The 19,572-nt window shown below is 40.0% G+C and overlaps 1 protein-coding gene across 1 annotated transcript; it reads right to left on the bottom strand.

Annotated features, from left to right (window-relative positions):
• Window positions 1-290: 290 nt before the first annotated feature.
• On the bottom strand, window positions 291-19,266 carry LOC23687430 (DNA-directed RNA polymerase I subunit RPA2). Its single transcript, XM_011494946.2, has 4 exons — window positions 19,070-19,266; window positions 18,261-19,006; window positions 2,026-3,443; window positions 291-1,518 (listed from the first exon to the last, which is right to left on the bottom strand). Exons 1-4 carry the CDS (start codon window positions 19,136-19,138, stop codon window positions 362-364), a joined length of 3,390 nt encoding a protein of 1,129 aa, XP_011493248.1. The 5' UTR covers window positions 19,139-19,266; the 3' UTR covers window positions 291-361.
• Between the last annotated feature and the right edge of the window lie 306 nt (window positions 19,267-19,572).

A 19,572-nucleotide genomic window follows, 5' to 3' on the forward strand; every position in this document is an offset into this window, starting at 1 on the left:
TTCCCTACCTAAGTAAATAACATAATTTTAGCGTTTCTTGGTGTTAATTATCATACACAACACCTAGAAAATCCTCTCATTATCCTATGGGGAATGGATGGAGGAGCTTCTGGACAAATCTCTGGGAGAATTGATGCAGAAATTTCTAAAATATTTCTGGAAGAGCTCCTGAAACTGTTCCAGAAGAAACCTCTGTTGAAATCACCTCAATTTCTAAACCACATGGATTAGGATTAAGCCATTTACGAAGGCACTTTTCATTCATTCAAATATAAGAAAATAGTAAACTATTATTATTTACAGTAAACTTTGTTTATTGAAACGTTATGAACGAAAATAAAAATAATCTGTAATTAGTTTTCTACAATAAAGGCATCTCCAGGTCCAGTTTCACGTTGATGTTCATCGCCGTCAGTTGCGACACCAAGAACTTGAAAATGTACGGTATTTCAACGTACCCAATTTCTTTATCGCTACGACAGAGACGACACGTGGCAGGCGTTCGATGCGTCTCCGATGAGTTTGTAGCCACTCTTTTGGTGATGCTGCTGATGGGCCCAAGCAATGTCCCGCAGCTCCTGCACACCAAGGTTGTAATCTTGTCCGATCCGTGGAACAATCGATCCTGCAGTAGGAAAGATGCTCCGTGTGCTATCAGAGCGTCGCGTTCCATTTCTCCAAATCGAACTCCTCCTCCACGGGATCGTCCCTTGTTTGGTTGATGCGTCAGCTGATCTAGGGGACCCGTCGATCGAACTTGCCACTTATCCGACACCATGTGCCGAAGACGTTGGTAGTGGACAATTCCGAAGAATATGTCCGCTTTCATTTCTCTGCCATCCACTCCGCTGTACATTCGCTCTGTGCCGTGGTAATTGTACCCGCTTGCTTCCAGTAGTCGCCCAAAGTAATCAATTCCAGTGTTGTTTTCGGTGAATCGGAACGGAGTGGCATCGTGCACCAGACCGTGACAGGCACCGGTTTTGCCGGCCATCGTTTCGATCATCATAGCAATTGTCATTCGCGATGGGAAACCATGTGGGTTGAAGATAATATCCGGAATCATACCCGACTCGGTGAAGGGCAGATCCACGGCAGGCCACTTCTGGGAACAGATACCCTTTTGCCCAGCTCTGGAAGCAAACTTGTCCCCGACGTTGGGATTTCTCACTATCCGGAAGGTGATGACGGCCCGTTTCGGCGCACTGGACGAAGTGGAACCACAGAGCTTGACGTTGTCCACAATGGCATCTTCGTGGCCATGGAACTTTACTATGTGATAACTGTGGTCATTGGTGTCGAAGTAGCAGTAGAGGGGAGTTTTCAACGAAAGCTTAGCACTTTTGAACGGCAGGCCATCGTTATCCAGGAAAGGTCGAAGGTTTTCATTGCGCGGATCTCGGGCGAAGAAACTGTCCCCTTTCAGCTCGATGAATTCGTTTTTGTAGATGTTCCCATGAGCAAATCCACGCTCGAATGCCGACTTGTTGATGATCATGGCGTCTTCCATGTCGTAACCTGCGATAGAATAAAGAAGAGATTTAAAATATGCACGTCACTCAGTGCAGGGATTGTTCATTGCTAACAATAGGAATACAGTTTTGAGTTTCATTACTAACAATTAGGAATAATCTTACGACAGTAATGACAAAAAAAAATGTTGAAAATGTATTAAATTAATGAACAACTTGTTTTTATCTATTTAATTAAGCTAGACTTATGGACAAAACGATGCTACAATTTCAAAGGAGCGTGCTGCGAGTATTTTCAATATTCGAAACATTTTTTTTTCGAACAATTGTTGAAACAAGTGAATTTTGAAGATTTGAAAAAAATCACCAGCTTAACTTGAAGTTGAAATGGTTAGGGGACCAGTTATGAGGAGAGTCTTCAAACTCTTCACAGGCCGCAAGAAATGAAGTCTCGAGCCGGAAGCAGTCCGCGGATCGTATGTTGGGCAGCCCCGTTTATAGTGACCTGCATAAAAAAGTGACCCCTTACCAATCCTGAAAAGTTTTCACTTACCGGTATACGAAACCACAGCTACGATGGCGTTCGTCCCCATGGCGTAGTTGTCCAAATCGATGTTGTCGTGATGGACCGGTCGGAACAGCGGCGTTCCCGGAGTTTGCAGCCGATAGAACTTCGAAACACACTGCTGCTGCCAGTTGTGGCAAGGCGTGCCCATAGTCTGCTTACCCATCTGGCACTGGTACATGTTTCGGGGCGATTGATTGCAGTCCGGCATGGGAATCAGTTTGGCCAAATTGCTTAGGAAGGATGTCTTAGACAGTTCCATATGCGTCGTCACGTTTGGATAGGACTCTTCGGGAGTAATGCAGATGTCCATGTACACTTGTTCGAAAGTGCCTATTAGCTCGATTTTTCTGGCATATAAATTCATCACGGGACGCATCATACGAGCTACTCCGACGAAAATGTACAGTCCTGGATACTGACCTCCCTCTTTGGAGGGAACCAATGCGATTTCCGTAGCTTCCGGGATTTCTTGTCCTTCGATCTTGAGCAAACGTAACTTATGAACTGCTACACCTGCGATGTTTTTTGGAATATGTCCGATAATTCTACCTTCCAACATAACGGAATAGCTGTCTCCGACATTGAAGGTGTCGAAAGCTATACTGTTGATAGGCGTCATTCCAAATCGGATCAAACAGGCTTCAATGTTGGATATCTTTTTCCGATCGGCACTTTTAGACACCATACAATCGGAAGTCATATGATTCAGCAAACCACAAGGCGTTCCGTCAGGCGTATGGACAGGGCAGATGAAACCCCAGGCATCCGGAAGCAGCTGTCTAGCTTCGGTAGTTCGCATCGTCACGAAGAAGGAACCACGATGGACGGCGCGGAAGTGCGACATATAACGCATACGGTTGATGTTCTCGGCCACGATCACCAGACCCGAATCCTGCATCAATCCCATTTCGCTGGCCTTGGGCATATTTCCGGTCGCTAAGAAGTTGGAAAAGGACCGATCAAAATTCGCAGTATTCTTGCAAGCCATCAGCATTTCGTTCTGGGTCAAGTGTGCATCATCATCGCTACATAGTTTCAGAATGTTGTATTTCACGCCCGTGAGGAACGAAATCATGTGTTCCCGCAGCAATTTCTGATACAGATGGCCTCCGAGAAGCAATTCCTGCATCATGACGCTATCGGCCCCTTCTGGCTTGCAACGGCCTTGGGCAGCGGTGAAAAGCTTCTGCATCATGAACACCAACAGATTGAACTTGTCCAGATCGTCGTCCAAATGGATGAGTACGCAACTTTTGAGCAAATAGTCCGCCGTTTCCTCGTTCGTGTACCATGAGGGTAAATTGTACAGCTTTTGGCGGAAAACGTTTCCGATGTAATTCTTGCATTCTACTTGGTTGTGAATTCCTTCTTCGTGCAGTTCGCGGAGCATATTTTGTATGCAGCTAAAATTATAAAATTTGTTAAATCATCATTTTTTTTTTATTATTGATTAATTTGGGACGAAGGTTTTCCAACAACGTGTATGATTTTTTATAGGATGTAGTATGGATCAAAAGTAAACTTCGAAGGCAGTAATACATCAGTGTTTTCAGTAAGTCAAGTCATCGAAAAAATTGAGGTCTCTGCCAAACTGCCAAAACTCTAATCAATAACAGAAATACTTCTATTTCTATTGACCTATTTATAGATTTTAACCTAACAGTATCATGACCAATTCAAAATTTGTTGTTAGTTTTAACCAATTCGCACAAATTCGTAGGTGGTACAGTCATAGAGCGTTGTATGAGGGTTGCCTCCTTAAGAAAGATGCAGAGAACCGTACAAGCTCTCATAGATGTTACGGGAAAGTTCCCGGTGGGAACTTTGGTCGTATGCTGACAGGGAAGGGGGGGTTTGCTTTTGCTTTTGCTTCTGCAAACCTTGAGCGTCTGTACTCCATGTTAGGAGCGGCTCACAACAGCGTCTGTTCCCTATGTCAGGGGCGGCTGATCATCGTCCGAGTGCCAGAGAAGGACTCTAAGCTAAACTGCGCACTATGGTCCTCCGAACATTTAGGGGGAATGGTCCTCCGGAAATCTAGGGGGTTGGTGTCAGGCCCTGCAAGCCAGCCGTAAAAAAATCAAGCAACGAATAATCAACGAGAGAATACGAACCGGGACAATCGAAGAAGATCACAGCGACGTAAAGGGACTAGCGATTGGAAGCTCGGTACGTGGAACTGTAAATCTCTCAACTTCATCGGGAGCACACGCATACTCGCCGACGTGCTGAAGGACCGTGGATTCGGCATCGTAGCGCTGCAGGAAGTGTGTTGGAAGGGATCAATGGTGCGAACGTTTAGAGGTAACCATACCATCTACCAGAGCTGCGGCAATACACATGAGCTGGGAACAGCTTTTATAGTGATGGGTGATATGCAGAGGCGCGTGATCGGGTGGTGGCCGATCAATGAGAGAATGTGCAAGTTGAGGATCAAAGGCCGGTTCTTCAACTTCAGCATAATCAACGTGCACAGCCCTCACTCCGGAAGCACTGATGATGATAAAGACGCTTTTTACGCGCAGCTTGAACGCGAGTACGACAGTTGCCCAAGCCACGACGTCAAAATCATCATAGGAGATCTAAACGCTCAGGTTGGCCAGGAGGAGGAATTCAGACCGACGATTGGAAAGTTCAGCGCCCACCGGCTGACGAACGAAAACGGCCTACGACTTATTGATTTTGCCGCCTCCAAGAATATGGCCATTCGTAGCACCTACTTCCAGCACAGCCTTCCGTACCGATACACCTGGAGATCACCACAGCAGACAGAATCGCAAATCGACCACGTTCTGATTGATGGATGGCACTTCTCCGACATTATCGACGTCAGGACCTATCGTGGCGCTAACATCGACTCTGACCACTATCTGGTGATGGTCAAACTGCGCCCAAAACTCTCCGTCGTTAACAACGTACGGTACCGACGGCCGCCCCGGTATGACCTAGAGCGGCTTGAGCAACCGGATGTCGCAGCGGCATTAGCGTTGGGCAATTTTGAATCGATGTTCCGAAAATCGATGTTTTCATTCCGATTAATCGATTTTTTGAATCGATGTTTGGAGCACCTCAAATTGGGTGAATCGATTATATTCATTCGATTTTTTGATTCGATTAATTTTGTTGCAATCGATAAATATTTCTGAATGAGTTGTTAGAGAAGAAACCAAATTTTGAACTAGCCTTGAAGTAGTAAATCTTTTCGATTAATCTTCAAAACTAATTTGATTGAAAGACGTTCAAATTTAATACAAATGAATTTGATCTAATTTCAAACTTTATAAATTTCAATTTGCATTCGATTCGAATCGATTTAAAAACATCGATACAAACGATTCGATTAAATCGATGAATCGATTCGGCAGTCCAAATGTGAATCGATTCAATAATATTGATGTTCTGGACAAATTTGCCCAACGCTAAGCGGCATACGCGCAGCAACTCGAGGCTGCATTACCGGAAGAGGGTGAGCTGGACGAAACCCCTCTTGAGGACTGCTGGAGAACAGTAAAAGCAGCCATCAACGATGCAGCTGAGAGCAACGTCGGGTACGTGGGACGGAGTCGACGGAACGATTGGTTCGACGAGGAGTGCCATGAGGTTTTGAAGGAGAAGAATGCAGCGCGGGCGGTCATGCTGCAGCAAGGGACCCGGCAGAACGTGGAACGCTATAAACGGAAACGGCAACAGCAGACCCGCCTCTTTCGGGAGAAAAAACGCCGCATGGAGGAGACGGAGTGCTGTGCCGGTCTCAGGAAACGCGTAGGTTCTATCAGAAGCTCAACGCATCCCGCAACGGCTTCGTGCCGCGAGCCGAAATGTGCAGGGATAAGGATGGGAGCATTCTGACGGACGAGCGTGAGGTGATCGAAAGGTGGAAGCAGCACTTCGACGAGCACCTGAATGGTGCTGAGAGCACAGGCAATGAAGGACGGACAACGGAGGAAATGCCTTCGTCAGTACTGCGGAAGATGGAAACCAACCAGCCCCCACCTTGAGGGAGGTTAAGGATGCCATTTACCAGCTCAAGAACAATAAAGCTGCTGGTAAGGATGGTATCGGAGCTGAACTCATAAAGATGGGTCCGGAAAGGCTGGCCATTTGTCTGCACCGGCTGATAGGCACAATCTGGGAAACAGAACAGCTACCGGAGGAGTGGAAGGAAGGGGTAATCTGCCCCATCTACAAGATAGGCGACCATTCTAAATGCGGCCTACAAAGTATTATCCCAGATCATCTTCCGTCGTCTGTCACCCGTAGTAAACGAGTTCGTGGGAAGTTATCAAGCCGGCTTCGTTGACGGCCGATCGACAACAGACCAGATCTTTACTGTAAGGGAAATCCTCCAAAAATGTCGTGAATACCAGGTCCCAACGCATCACCTTTTCATCGATTTCAAGGCGGCATACGACAGTATCGACCGCGTAGAGCTATGGAAAATCATGGACGAGAACAGCTTTCCCGGGAAGCTCACGAGACTGATAAGAGCGACGATGGAAGGTGTGCAAAATTGTGTGAAGGTTTCAGGCGAACACTCCAGTTCGTTTGGATCCCACCGGGGACTACGACAAAGTGATGGACTTCCGTGCCTGTTGTTCAATATTGCGCTAGAAGGTGTTATGCGGAGAGCCGGGCTTAACAGCCGGGGTACGATTTTTACGAGATCCAGTCAATTTGTTTGCTTCGCGGATGATATGGACATCGTCGGCCGAACATTTGAAAAGGTGGCAGACCTGTACACCCGCCTGAAACGCGAGGCAGCAAAAGTTGGACTGGTGGTGAATGCGGCCAAGACAAAGTACATGCTAGCTGGTGGGGCCGAGCGCGACAGGGCTCGCCTAGGTAGCAGTGTTACGATAGACGGGGATACGTTCGAGGTGGTCGACGAGTTCGTCTACCTTGGATCCTTGCTGACGGCTGACAATAACGTTAGCCGTGAAATACGGAGGCGCATCATCAGTGGAAGTCGGGCCTATTATGGCCTCCAGAAGAAGCTGCGGTCAAAAAAGATTCACGCCCGCACCAAATGTACCATGTACAAAACGCTCATAAGGCCGGTAGTCCTCTACGGGCATGAAACGTGGACGATGCTCGAGGAGGACCTGCAAGCACTTGGAGTCTTCGAACGTCGGGTGCTTAGGACGATCTTCGGCGGTGTGCAGCGGCGAAGGATGAACCACGAGCTCGATCAACTCTACGGCGAACCCAGTATCCAGAAGGTGGCCAAAGCTGGAAGGATACGATGGGCAGGGCATGTTGCAAGAATGCCGGACAGCAACCCTGCAAAGATGGTATTCGCTTCGGATCCGGTTGGTACAAGAAGGCGTGGATCGCAGCGAGCTTGGTGGGCGGATCAAGTGCGTATCCATTTGGCGAGCGTGGGGCAGAACCGAGGATGGAGAGATGCGGCCACGAACCGAGTATTGTGGCGTGAAATTGTTGATTCAGTGTTATCTGTGTAGATGTTAACTAAATAAATGAAATGAAATGAGTTGTTACGGGATATTGGAGAATGTTAATGGGATTCTATATTTGAAACCTCTCTGCACGTTTAATCGACCGTCAAAAAAAAACTGTCTACACTCGCCCTGCTTGGGATTCTAAAGCACACACGCCAAAAACAAATGTTGTTATTATTCGGAAATACTCCTAGCCTTTACCACCACACGATAGTATCCATTACACAGTTCGTGAAGATCCTTGCAGCTAATGAACCATTTTTTTTGTGAAAAGTATCTTATCATTCAACTTTAACAGCCACAGAATTTTTGTGTGCCAAATTGAAACTTACTATAAAATCATCTACCGTAAAGCACCCATATTTCGCGCGCGCTTCTAATTTCGCTCACTGACATTTTGAACATGTTTTGCGAAAGTCATTTTTGATGGCTATTATTTTGAATAATTCTTCTTCAGTCTTGGTTACAGAACATTCAATTGTGTAGTCCAATATGTAACAACAAATATGGATAAAATGGCAGTGAGTGAAATTAGGAGCGTGCGCGAAATATGGTAGCATCACGGTATGTTTGATCTTCATAAATTTGTTCACGAAAATCTGTGATATATCCTGGTATTTCAATTCACGACAATCAACGTCAGATTGCTTCATGAATTTATGAAAAAAAAAAAAATGTTTGAAATTACTCAAGATAGAATTCATAATCGAGTCTAGTACACGACACTGAAGACGGCCATACACTGGAGGTCGAAATACGTGTATCTGTCAAAGGATACAAACTCTAGTGGAATTGAATGGTATAGTACTAAATTCGGTTTTCCTTCTACTTAGAATTTCTAGATGAACTTATTTATTAGAAAAATTATATAAAAATGAACTGCCACCCATGCTCGCAAAACAGTCCCATTTGAATTTTCATCACTTTTGAGTTTTTTTTTGTGAATTATGTTTTTTATTAGTGTACTTCATGGTATCATACTTAAAACTATATCTTTGTATGGACAAAATGCGAAAAAATACCAAATCATGTGCGTCCCATATTGAAAGTACCCGCATAACAGTCCCCCTAGTAGATTACGACGAAATTCAAGTAAACCTATTCATTTTATGATTTCTGTAATCTTGCATCGTAGTTTTCATCCCGTAAGAAAAACAAACACTACAAATTACAGTGTTTTAAACCATCTCCACTTCATAACAAAAGCTGTTTTTCATTTTTTATAGAATGCTTCTGGTGCGATGAGTGATAGAAACATATCTAATCCTTATAAGAGTCTAAATTAAAAATAAGATTAATAGCTTCTCTCAAGTCAAACCTATAGCTGTCATAACTTCCGTCTTCTGATCGATTACCTTTCAACGAAATCTCCGCTGGATTCATCTTTCTAACGACATGGAGGGGAGGCTTTCTGGGCCAACATGGGAATTAGCTGGTATCGTCGACTGGTCAAGCAGTGCGTTTAGCAATATCTAATGCTGAGAATTAAGAAGGTACAACATTATGAATTACTAAGAAATGTCCAACAGCTTTGTCGAAATCAGGCTAACCAGAACTGCTGCAGGTGAATCCAAAATACTTTTCCTGCATGGCCAGCCGCATCGCTTCCATCAAACCCAGGAAAGTCTTGAGGGCTGTCGTTATCCCCACTATTGTTTCATATTGTTCATATTCGTTATTGTTTGATATTGTATAAAAAGTATTACCAATAAAATATGAAAGAACTATACTAGCAAAAGGAATAGTGCCTTGGAATCCATAGTAAACTTGTCAAAGTGCGCGATAGTAAAGTAAGCGAGTCCCAAGTAATGGGACTAGTATGCGGGTATATTTGAATTTGATGTGGAAAGTACTCGGAAAACGAGTCTTATTGACAACTATCTTGGATTTGTATATAAAAAAAACGCATTCACAAAATTTAGTAGTTGTTCATTTTCTTGTACTCTAATGATAATGTGTTGAGTAATGCCACTAGAATTTTCTGTTGCCAGCACCGGCATTACGAAAACTTTTGCAATAATGTTCAGTTGCGTTTTTCTCGACATGATGATTTTCCTGATGGGACTGTATTGAGGGATTCCACGGAGGCATGCAAGTCGATTCTGATCGACCATTTCAAAAATATCTGAAACTTTGCACAGTTTTCCAGTTCCATCTAAATCGTCATTTTCCGATATCAAATCTTCAAGTTGAGTCACGACTAACTTTTCAAAAGGGTGTATGTGAAAATGGTTCAAAAATATTCAAAAAGCTGCACAGCAAAAACGGTTCGTTCGATTGTTAGACAACTAAAGAAACAAAGTTAGACAACTAAATAAAGATTCCAAAAAAAATACACACAGTAAAAAAAAAATTTTTTTTTGCATTAAAAAACATCATTTTTGTCACAAAAACTCAAATATCTCAAAACCCTATCGGAATACCAACGTAATTTTTTGAGGGAAGACGGTCCATTATATTAGCTATCTACCATAAAAATATGGTGATGGTAAGCCAATAAACAAAAAAGTTATGACATTTCAAATATTTCACAAATTTGACACTTAGTGAATTTTTTTTTTTCATTGTTAATTTTTTTTAGGACCGCAGTTTGTTGCTGAATTTTTTGTTAAGGGTACCACATGAGGTTAACAAGTTGTTTTCATGATATTTTATTTAATTATTCATAACTATTATAGCATCTATTAGAAAGTTAGACGCGATCCAGTGTTGTGATCTAAAGTCTTGATAGTGTCATATTTTTTATTGTACGTAACTGAAGAAAAATTCTCTCAATAGTGTTGAAACCTTTTGATAAAAGAAACCTATAAGAAATCTAATATTGAAGACAAAAGCTACAAAAAAAGTTTTCTATACAGGTATACGACTAGTTTACCTGCAAAAAGTTTACCTCGTAGAGAACAAGGCGGGTCTATACCCAGGTGATCTAGTATACGTAAAGCAGGTCGGTTTTCTCGGCGCTGGTTTTCTCCACAAAGTTAAAATCTGATTACACCTGGGTATAGACCCGCCTTGGTAGAGAATAGACTTTGTTAATCATATTTGGGAGAAAGCGAGTAACTTCAACAACATCAAAAACATGATAGGTACATACCATGAGCATACTCACGAAAAAGCTAAAAATATACTACCACTATGGTTATAAAAGATTTAATTGTAAAATTTTTCTTCAGTCAAGCAAACGACACCAAACTAGTCAGTAAAAACTTAAAAGTGATTTTGTTTATTAAAATCTAACGAGCAACATGAGTAGTCGCTTTCTCAACTGTTGCAGGCCGTTTGCAGAAAAAAAGTGTTCGAAAGAGCTGAGAAATCTCACCGAAAGCACCATAGATAAACTGAAAGCGGCTGGTTATGCTCCAATGTCTACATTGAATACAAATTTACGCATTTGTACGTCCTGCCGTTTAAACGTTGACAAACGGGCAATCTGTACATCATCGGTGGATCAGGTTGCAGGAAGTTCGAAAACAACAACAACTGAGGAATTACTAGATGCACCGACAACAACTGAGGAGTTACCAGAAGTACCAAGTGCAGATAGTCTTGCCACGGTACCATCAGCGACATCTGTTTCAACAAATCAATCAGAAGATGAGTGCATCCAGAAGGTCAACATCGAACGCTTCAACGAAGGGATAGCTTTAATAAAAGTGACTCCGATTAAATGGACGAAGATGGGTTACGTCAATTATCCCGAGAAAAAATACCGTGAAATCAACGAAGCTGTACGAAGAAACCTCTTCAAATTAGGACCTGAGGATGTGGAAAATACAGACTACGATGAGGTAATTATGAATATGAAGGAAAGGTTCTCGAATCTACAAGGAAAGAAAAATTATTGATTTTGTCGATGCTGCCAAGCTCGTGGTCTATTCAAGACGCCATTGATGAGTTCAAAACCAATAGAAATACAGCAAAAAAGGCAAAACAATTCAAAAATAACTGTCTTGCAACCAAAAATGCTAGGTCGAGTACTTCATTAACAGATGAGACAAAAGAAAAAAATAATTCAATATTTTGAAGACGATGAAGTAAGTAGAGCTATGCCTGGCCAAAAAGATTATGTATCTGTAAAAAAAGATGGAAAGCGTCAAGCTATCCAAAAACGATTAATGATGACTACTTTGAAAGAAGCGTATACACGCTTCAAGGAAATTAACGAAAATATTAAGGTAGGTTTTTCCTCATTTGCAAGCCTTCGTCTAAGGCAATGCAAGCTTCTATCCAATTCAGGAACACATAATGTTTGTGTGTGCACAACACACGAAAATATTAACCTAATCTTACATAGTTTGAAAAGAATCAATTTATCAAAGGATATTAAAATGTTAACTGGTAGTCTTTTGTGTGAAAATACAACATCAAATTGCTATCTACGATCTTGTTCGGATTGTCCAGATTCTTCATCATTGGAAAATACTTTATTCGCTGAGTTTGAAGAAAATTATATTGATCAGTTATCATTTGAGCAATGGGTGACCACGGATAGGTGTGACCTAGAAACTATTGTAAATTAGAAAGTTTAATTCCTCACGACTTTATTAAAACAGAGCAATCCCGCTTTTTAAAAAATACGAAAAATACATTACAAGATGGTGAATTTTTAGTCATTTGTGATTTTTCTGAAAACTATAGCTTTGTATTGCAAGATGAAGTGCAGTCCCAACACTGGAACGTACAACAAGCTACAATTCATCCATTCGTTATTTATTTCAATGAAAGTACGCAAATTGAACATTTTAGTTTTATTGTAATTTCCGAAGATTTAAGACACGACTCAGTATCTGTAAATTTGTTCATTGCCAAAATGATTAACTTTTTACGCGTTGATAAGGATAAAGAAATCAGAAAGATATATTTCATGTCTGATGGAGCAGCATCGCAGTACAAAAACCGTAAGAATTTTTCGAGCCTATGTCAATTTAAATCAAAGTACGGAATTGATGCAGAATGGCATTTCTTTGCTACGTCACATGGCAAAGGTCCTTGTGATGCTATTGGAGGAACCATAAAGCGCATGGCCACAAGAGCAAGTTTAGCCAAAGAACGTGAGCATCCAATTAAAACTGCAAAAGAACTATTTGATTGGGCGAATCGCAGAAAAGAAGAAGATTTAACAAAATTATCATTTTGTTTTACTACTACTGAAGAGTACGAATTAACGGCATCAGAGCTCAGCGAGCAATATAATAACGCGAAAACGATCCAAGGAACCCAAAAATTTCACTGTTTCATGTAGTAATGAATAAGAAACAGTATAAATAAAATAATAAATATGTAATTAAATACACAAATTTAATAGACCATAATAATACAAATTAAATAAGCAAAATGAATAACGTTAATGCTTGTTTGGCAACACGGTCCGAAAAGGCCGTAAAGCTTCGCATATAACGGAGTAACGAAAATTTGGTTGAAAGCTTCGCGTGGACGAACTATCAAGCTGAGTGCGCTCATTCTGTGTACGACTTTTGGAGAGGACAGTGCGTCGGTTCGGTCGGTACCACATTTCATTCCATTGTCAGAAAATAAAATTAAAGCAAAACTATACTCGAACTGTACTGATAATGATGCAAAAGTGTTCGATATTGTAAAAAAATTGAATAACAATAAATAAATAAATAAGTATTAATAAAATGTTTTCATGATCTCATAACGCATACCCAAATCCAAAACTTTTAAAGTTTATATATAACATTTAGAAACTCATCGATCATACTCTAAAAAAAATATCCTGGTAAAAAAAAAAAATATTTTCGTGTAATCTGTTAATTCATTTTAATTTATATACATATATACATATACATATAATATTTATACATATACATATAATATACATACTACTAATGAATACATGAAAACGACTTGTTTAATTCACGCAAGGTCCTTAACAATAAAATCAGCAACAAACTGCGGTTCCCGTAATAATTTACACCGAAAAAAAAATTTTTTTTTCTACTAAATGTGAAAATTGTGACATGTTTGAAATGTCATAACTTTTTTGTTTATTGGTTTACCATCACCAAATTTTTATGGTAGATAGCTAATATAATGGACCGTTTTCCCTCAAAACATTACGTTGGTATTCCGATAGGGTTTTGAGATATTTTAGTTTTTGTGTCAAAAATTATGTTTTTCAATGCAAAAAAATTTTTTTTTACTGTGTGTATTTTTTTTGGAATCTTTATTTAGTTGTCTAACTTTGTTTCTTTAGTTGTCTAACAATCGAACGAACCGTTTTTGCTGTGCAGCTTTTTGAATATTTTTGAACCATTTTCACATACACCCTTTTGAAAAGTTAGTCGTGACTCAACTTGAAGATTTGATATCGGAAAATGACGATTTAGATGGAACTGGAAAACTGTGCAAAGTTTCAGCTCAATAGAAAAAAATGAATTAAAAAATTTACCAAATTTTGGTGCTGTTGCTTGGAATCACTCTATTGCGAGTATGGGCAGTAAATTACTTTACTTTTTTTGTTTTGATCGACACATTCATTTCAAAATTCATTCAATGCATTTCACATGCTACACATTTAGGATGCAACTACAACATTATAATCATACAACAATACGTTTTGGTCCAAGTTATATGAGCGACATATGTAGTATAGATTAAGTATAGCATATAATTTACACCGCATTTCTCAAGTAGTGCAACCAACATGGATGACTGTATGTAGAAAGTATATATTTGCATCTCAGGTTTGGCGAAATTGGAAAAAAGAATAGTGAAGATTGAAGAATCAATTAGAGTTAAGGTTAAAATTTTGTCTTTGCTTTCATGGAAAGCGAATTTCTGAAACAAAGATCTTAATAAGCAACGTGTATTTCATAGAATATAATCTTTTTTATTTGTGGTAGGGAGCCGGATCCTATTCTTGGTACTTTTGTTTCACTTCGGTAGCGGAGTTGTTTTTGACGACTACTGAGCTAACATTTGGACACAATGTGCGTCGCATTGTAGTGCTTCTTATTTCAAAGATTCGGATAATTCAGCCGAGTAAAAACCACCCATGCCAAAGTGCACTGTGGAAGTGCCCAAATAGCTCTGCATCCTTTTCAGTTGGTGCTGCCTGATAGCTTTACTTGTCAAGGCCTGGCTTTTGCCAAGTTTCCCTTCTACCAGGACCAATACTCAGACGGACTACGCTATGGTGCCCACATGAACACTATTTTTTTATTAGTAGTGTAGTAGTGTCATTACTAATACTGTCTAGTCGAAATGGTTTTGAATAATTTGTCATTTAAGTGCTATTCTGATTATCTCCTGTCTTTTACGTAAGATTAGAGTCTTAAATGTCAATTGGCGTAAAGTCTTAACAAAATTGGCTGTTTAGTAGTAGTTCTAGTTAATTTCAGGTCTTTACGTTCATATATCCTTGAAGAAAAAAATCACTTTCCTTGTCTGTTCAACAAATTCTCGAAACTACCAAGTGTACCCTAATGATCGATCTCAGTGTCTTACTTTCCATAGTAATTTTATAGTGAATATTTAAGAGTAAAGTTACCTTAGGCTTCTATTACAGTCTCCTACAAGATTCACTTTTCGGTGGCAAATGCAATGCTTCACAACGCCTACTTTCTACTTGTAAATTTTGCGAAAATGAAGCTGGAATCAGATTATTTATACCGTTGTTACAAAAGAGGTATTTCTTGTTATAGCAATGTAAAAACCATATTAAAATAAGATTGTCGCCACTTATTTCTACTCAGTGAATCTACTAGTAATTTTCCTCAGAGTAATATTCCCTACGTCGAATATGATAACGATGTGTCTAGCTAGCTAATAGTAAGAGTGGCTACGGATCATTCAGGTTAGCAAAAGGCAAACTGATCGTTACCAGTAGTATTGATGTCCACTTCGAATAGATTAATTATTTGAAATAGGCATCAATTCTATCAATGACGCAGATGTCCGTTGGATCACATCCGAGATATTATTGCGTCTATGCCATATAAATTATGACGCGGCTTTAAGCAAAAAATGCCAAAATGTGATACCACCACTACATGTTACGCCATTGGTTTCCATCATATGGGCTAATGGATTGTGCCCTCCCATCGCGGCAAGTTCGCATAACCAAGGGGAGGGATTTTCTTCAAAATCTTGTAGTTACAAAACAAACTGATGTGCTGATATCGCATAGAAATTTTGTAAGAATTTATGGTAATAATAATGATAATCACCAAATTCTCGAAATCGAATGCAAATGTATTTGACCTTATTCCAAATCTCATGAATTTCAATTCAAATTCAATTTGAATCGATTCAAAAAAATCGATTCAAAGGATTCGATTAAATCGGTGAATCGATTCGGCTGCTCAAATTCGAATCGATTCAGTAACGATCGATGTAAAAGACAAATTTGCCCAACGCTAGTTCGAATGCTCTTTGGTCGGTGTTCAGACAGACCGGACCAGATGATAGTTTGGCGCTCGATAGATACGTTAAGGACTCCATTTGTTCCTATGCTATTTTGGTGTAGATTTATTATTGAGGCTCCCCCAAATCTACGCGACTTTTTACGGCGACAGTGACAGAAAAACGTCGCGATTTCGTTGTTGTGTCGCTGCAAGTACTCTTCTATGGAACCATCTTGACTGCCACGACGCGAATCGCTGCGAAATCGCGTCGCTGCGGCTTAGACGTGCTCATCAAACAGTGCGTGAAGCAAAACATCAGCGAAATCGCGGCGATTGTTTGTCGCTGTCGCCGTAAAAAGTCGCTCAGGTCTGGGTGAGCCTTTAAAAAAATACGTGGTCCAGTCTGAACACCGACCAATTTAAGATGAAATTTTTGGAGTACTATCTGGAGAAGCTTTGGTATAATTCTGTAATAATTTAAGGAATATTAGGTCGGCGTTAAGCCAGAGTGGACCAAGTAACATTTTTCATATTTTGAGAAAAAAATTGCTAAAAATCTTACATTTTCCAATTTTTTAAGTTGTTAAATTTTTTGTTAAAAATTTCCACACATCTTTTGTGTTTCTTCCAAACAATAAAATGTGAAAAGATAATCATGGAAACACATAATCTAAACCTCTAATAGAACGGGTTTTTGATGGAGGCCTTTACTAAGGGCCTTGGGACTTTTTCGACCCATTTCAAAATTCAAATCAATCAAACTTTTGAAGAAATTTGAAATTTTCTGGGATTTTTTTTTGTGGGAATTTTGTTTTTGCGGAAACAAAAGTTTTGAATGACACCTAGCGGAGTTTTCATAAAAAAGGTTACAAATTGTGACTTAACTTAAACAAGTTATCTGAACCGTCCTCATATTGTTGAAAAGGTAGGTATTCAAGTCTACCAAGTATCTTCCCAATAATCCGAAGGTACTTTCAGTAAGGAACCTGACAAAATTCAATTAAATCAAGCAGTGTCAGCCGGGTTAAGAAACACTTCCGCACTTTCATAAATCATAATTAACTCCGGCATTGAAGGATTTTCTCGATCAAATTGAATGAAGCTCTACAGAAAATACACGTATATAGAGAACATATTGCTGCAAAATATGAACCAAGTGGGTATCAAAATCTCAATTAAGTGGCCATATTTTAAGTGATACGTCCCCCTATTTGGAGTCCAACAAAAAATTCCGCCAGCAATTCGATAAGGATACTCCCAAGAGTAAAAAATATATTTCCTCAAGGTATCCATCAAGGATTTCACCAGGAGTATTCGAGAATCTCGTCAGAAAATATTACAAAGATAAGTAGATGAAAAAACCGAATTTAGTACTATACCATTTAATTCCACTAGAGTTTGTATCCTTTGACAGATACGCCTATTTCGACCTCAACTGTAAGGCCGTCTTCAGTGTCGAGTCTAGTACACGATTATCTACTAAACAGCTCGAAGATTTATTATCATTACAAAGATATTTTTTGGCATTCATCAAGTGTTACCTCTGAAAGCTTCTACGTATATTTCAAGAGACTAGTTGGCTTCTTAGGAGTCAACTATGCCAAAAATTTCCTATCGGTGTCACCAGGAACAATTTTACTTCCATTTCCAAGCTTAAACTCTATAGAATAAGAAAAGTGCTTGTCGAGTTTTGATACTTGGTTTATAATCTCTTATCAGAAAGGAAGTTATTGAAAAATAAAAACAATTGTTTATCATTTTACAAATATTTGATATATTAAAAATATGACTCGGTGATAATTTTTTCTGGCATAACAAGCTAGGTAAAAGATTCCTTACTTGTATCCAACAATTGGAAAAAAAAGACAAGCAATCAATTGCATCGCGGACTCCCGTTACGGCCAAACATGAGGCAGAGTGTTTGAGGGTATTACTGAAAAAAATCTGGAGAATTCTAAAAAAATCTTTGAATCCCTGAAGGAACTCCTGAAAGAAAAATTAAAAAAAAAACTATAGAATAGTCTTATATGAACCTCTGAACTGTGCTCGAGAATTCTCTCTATGATTGACTACAAGGTTTACGTATTTATTAATAAACTTTTGAATTCTTGAATAAGGATTAAAATGAAAAAAATGTCTATTAAACAATGATTAAAACCTATTAAAACATGCCATTTTGGTTTAAAAGAGACTTTACAGACCATTCAATAAAATTAAAGCTTTTTCGAGACTTGCGTTAAAATATACACCGAGTCTCTGAAAAGAAAACCGCTTTAGTCTGTAGGTATCCATGATATCTACCTATGGTAAACATTTCATACTAATCGGAGGACCTTCGGCCCAAACCTGTCCCATAAAGTCCATCATTAAAAACTATCATTCAAAAACTTACTGTTTGTAGTATTGATCATCTTCAAATCCGGCAATCAGTCGTTTGTAAATTTCATTATCCGTGTAATGGGACAACGCTTTCATCAGCATCACAATCGGAACAAACGTTAGTGACTTCCGAATAGAGAACATCAACTTGGCCGTTCCATTCACCAGATAATGGAGCACATTGTTCGTCGAAGTCTGATCCGTCTTCACGCACCGAATCATAACTCCGGTACTGCTGAATTCCTTTCCACGATCCTTCCAGGAGTTCCGGTTCAGGGCGATGGGATAGTTTCTTCGCGTCATGATAATCATTCTTATCAGCTTCTCCAAACCCCTCACGATGAAATGTCCGCCCCACTCGTCTTCGTGTTCCATCCGTTCGACCAGTTCCTGCGGGGACAATCCGCCCAAATTACAGGCCTTGGACCTCAGCATGATCGGCAACTGGCCGATGTCTTTCGTTATGGGTGGTTTCGGTTGCCCATTCACGTCCCAGTCGATCACTATCGTGCACATCCCCGCGTAGGTTTCATTTTTCTGCCGGCACTCCGAAGGGAAAATCCGCTTCTCCTTGGCATTCAACTGATTCAGGGGAACCGAAGGCTTTGCTATTGAGCAATCGCTGATCCGAAGGCGGACCCGATTTTTATTCGGCAACTCAAACTCCACCGGTTCGAGTCGACGAATCACATCCTCAATGCCCTCCTCCAACATGTAGTTGAAGGAATCGACGTGAGGCGTTCCGAGATTGGCCAGAATCTGCAACACGCAAAACGTGACCGGTTAGAGGTTAAATCAGCATCCTACGTTCAAATCGCTTACCTCATTTTGTTTCGGAGGGATTTTGCTGAATTGAGGCCGGAGATTGGTGAGCACTGGTAGGTTCTTCATTCTGAACTACACTTTTTCCTCGTTAGACATTTAAATTTCTGAAATTTCCCTAATAATTTACGAAAAATCTTCCACACGATTCACTCTGTTGACCAAAACATGCTGCTCTGAGAAGTGCGAATGAAAAATGACAGCCGCCTGCCGCGATTCTTTGAAATTGTATTAGTGTTGGTGTGTTCAAGATGTAAATAAATAAACCTCGCTGGGCACAGGGTGGTCCAAAAGAAACGTTGTCGATCGGGTACCGTGATGCAGCGAGATGCGGACACAATATGACTTTGACCGGGGAGAAGACACTAAATCTGATCGATAAATTTTTGATATCATCTTAATGAGCTTGTATCAGTAGATTAAATCTACTTAAATCATTTGCGTCAGCTTTTTTCATTACAATAACGACTAAATGCATTATTTTAAATTACATCGGAAATATT

Source organism: Aedes aegypti, chromosome 2 (assembly GCF_002204515.2).
Source record: "Aedes aegypti strain LVP_AGWG chromosome 2, AaegL5.0 Primary Assembly, whole genome shotgun sequence".
NCBI classification, from domain to species: domain Eukaryota; kingdom Metazoa; phylum Arthropoda; class Insecta; order Diptera; family Culicidae; genus Aedes; species Aedes aegypti.

Excerpts from the sequence above, each read along its gene's own strand:
- LOC23687430 (XM_011494946.2), bottom strand. The coding sequence starts at position 19,138 with ATGAAGAACCTACCAGTGCTCACCAATCTCCGGCCTCAATTCAGCAAA. Across the intron at positions 3,444-18,260 it reads GATGATCAATACTACAAACA|CTGCATACAAAATATGCTCC; the intron begins GTAAGTTTTTGA and ends TTATAATTTTAG. Across the intron at positions 1,519-2,025 it reads AGCTGTGGTTTCGTATACCG|GTTACGACATGGAAGACGCC; the intron begins GTAAGTGAAAAC and ends ATTCTATCGCAG.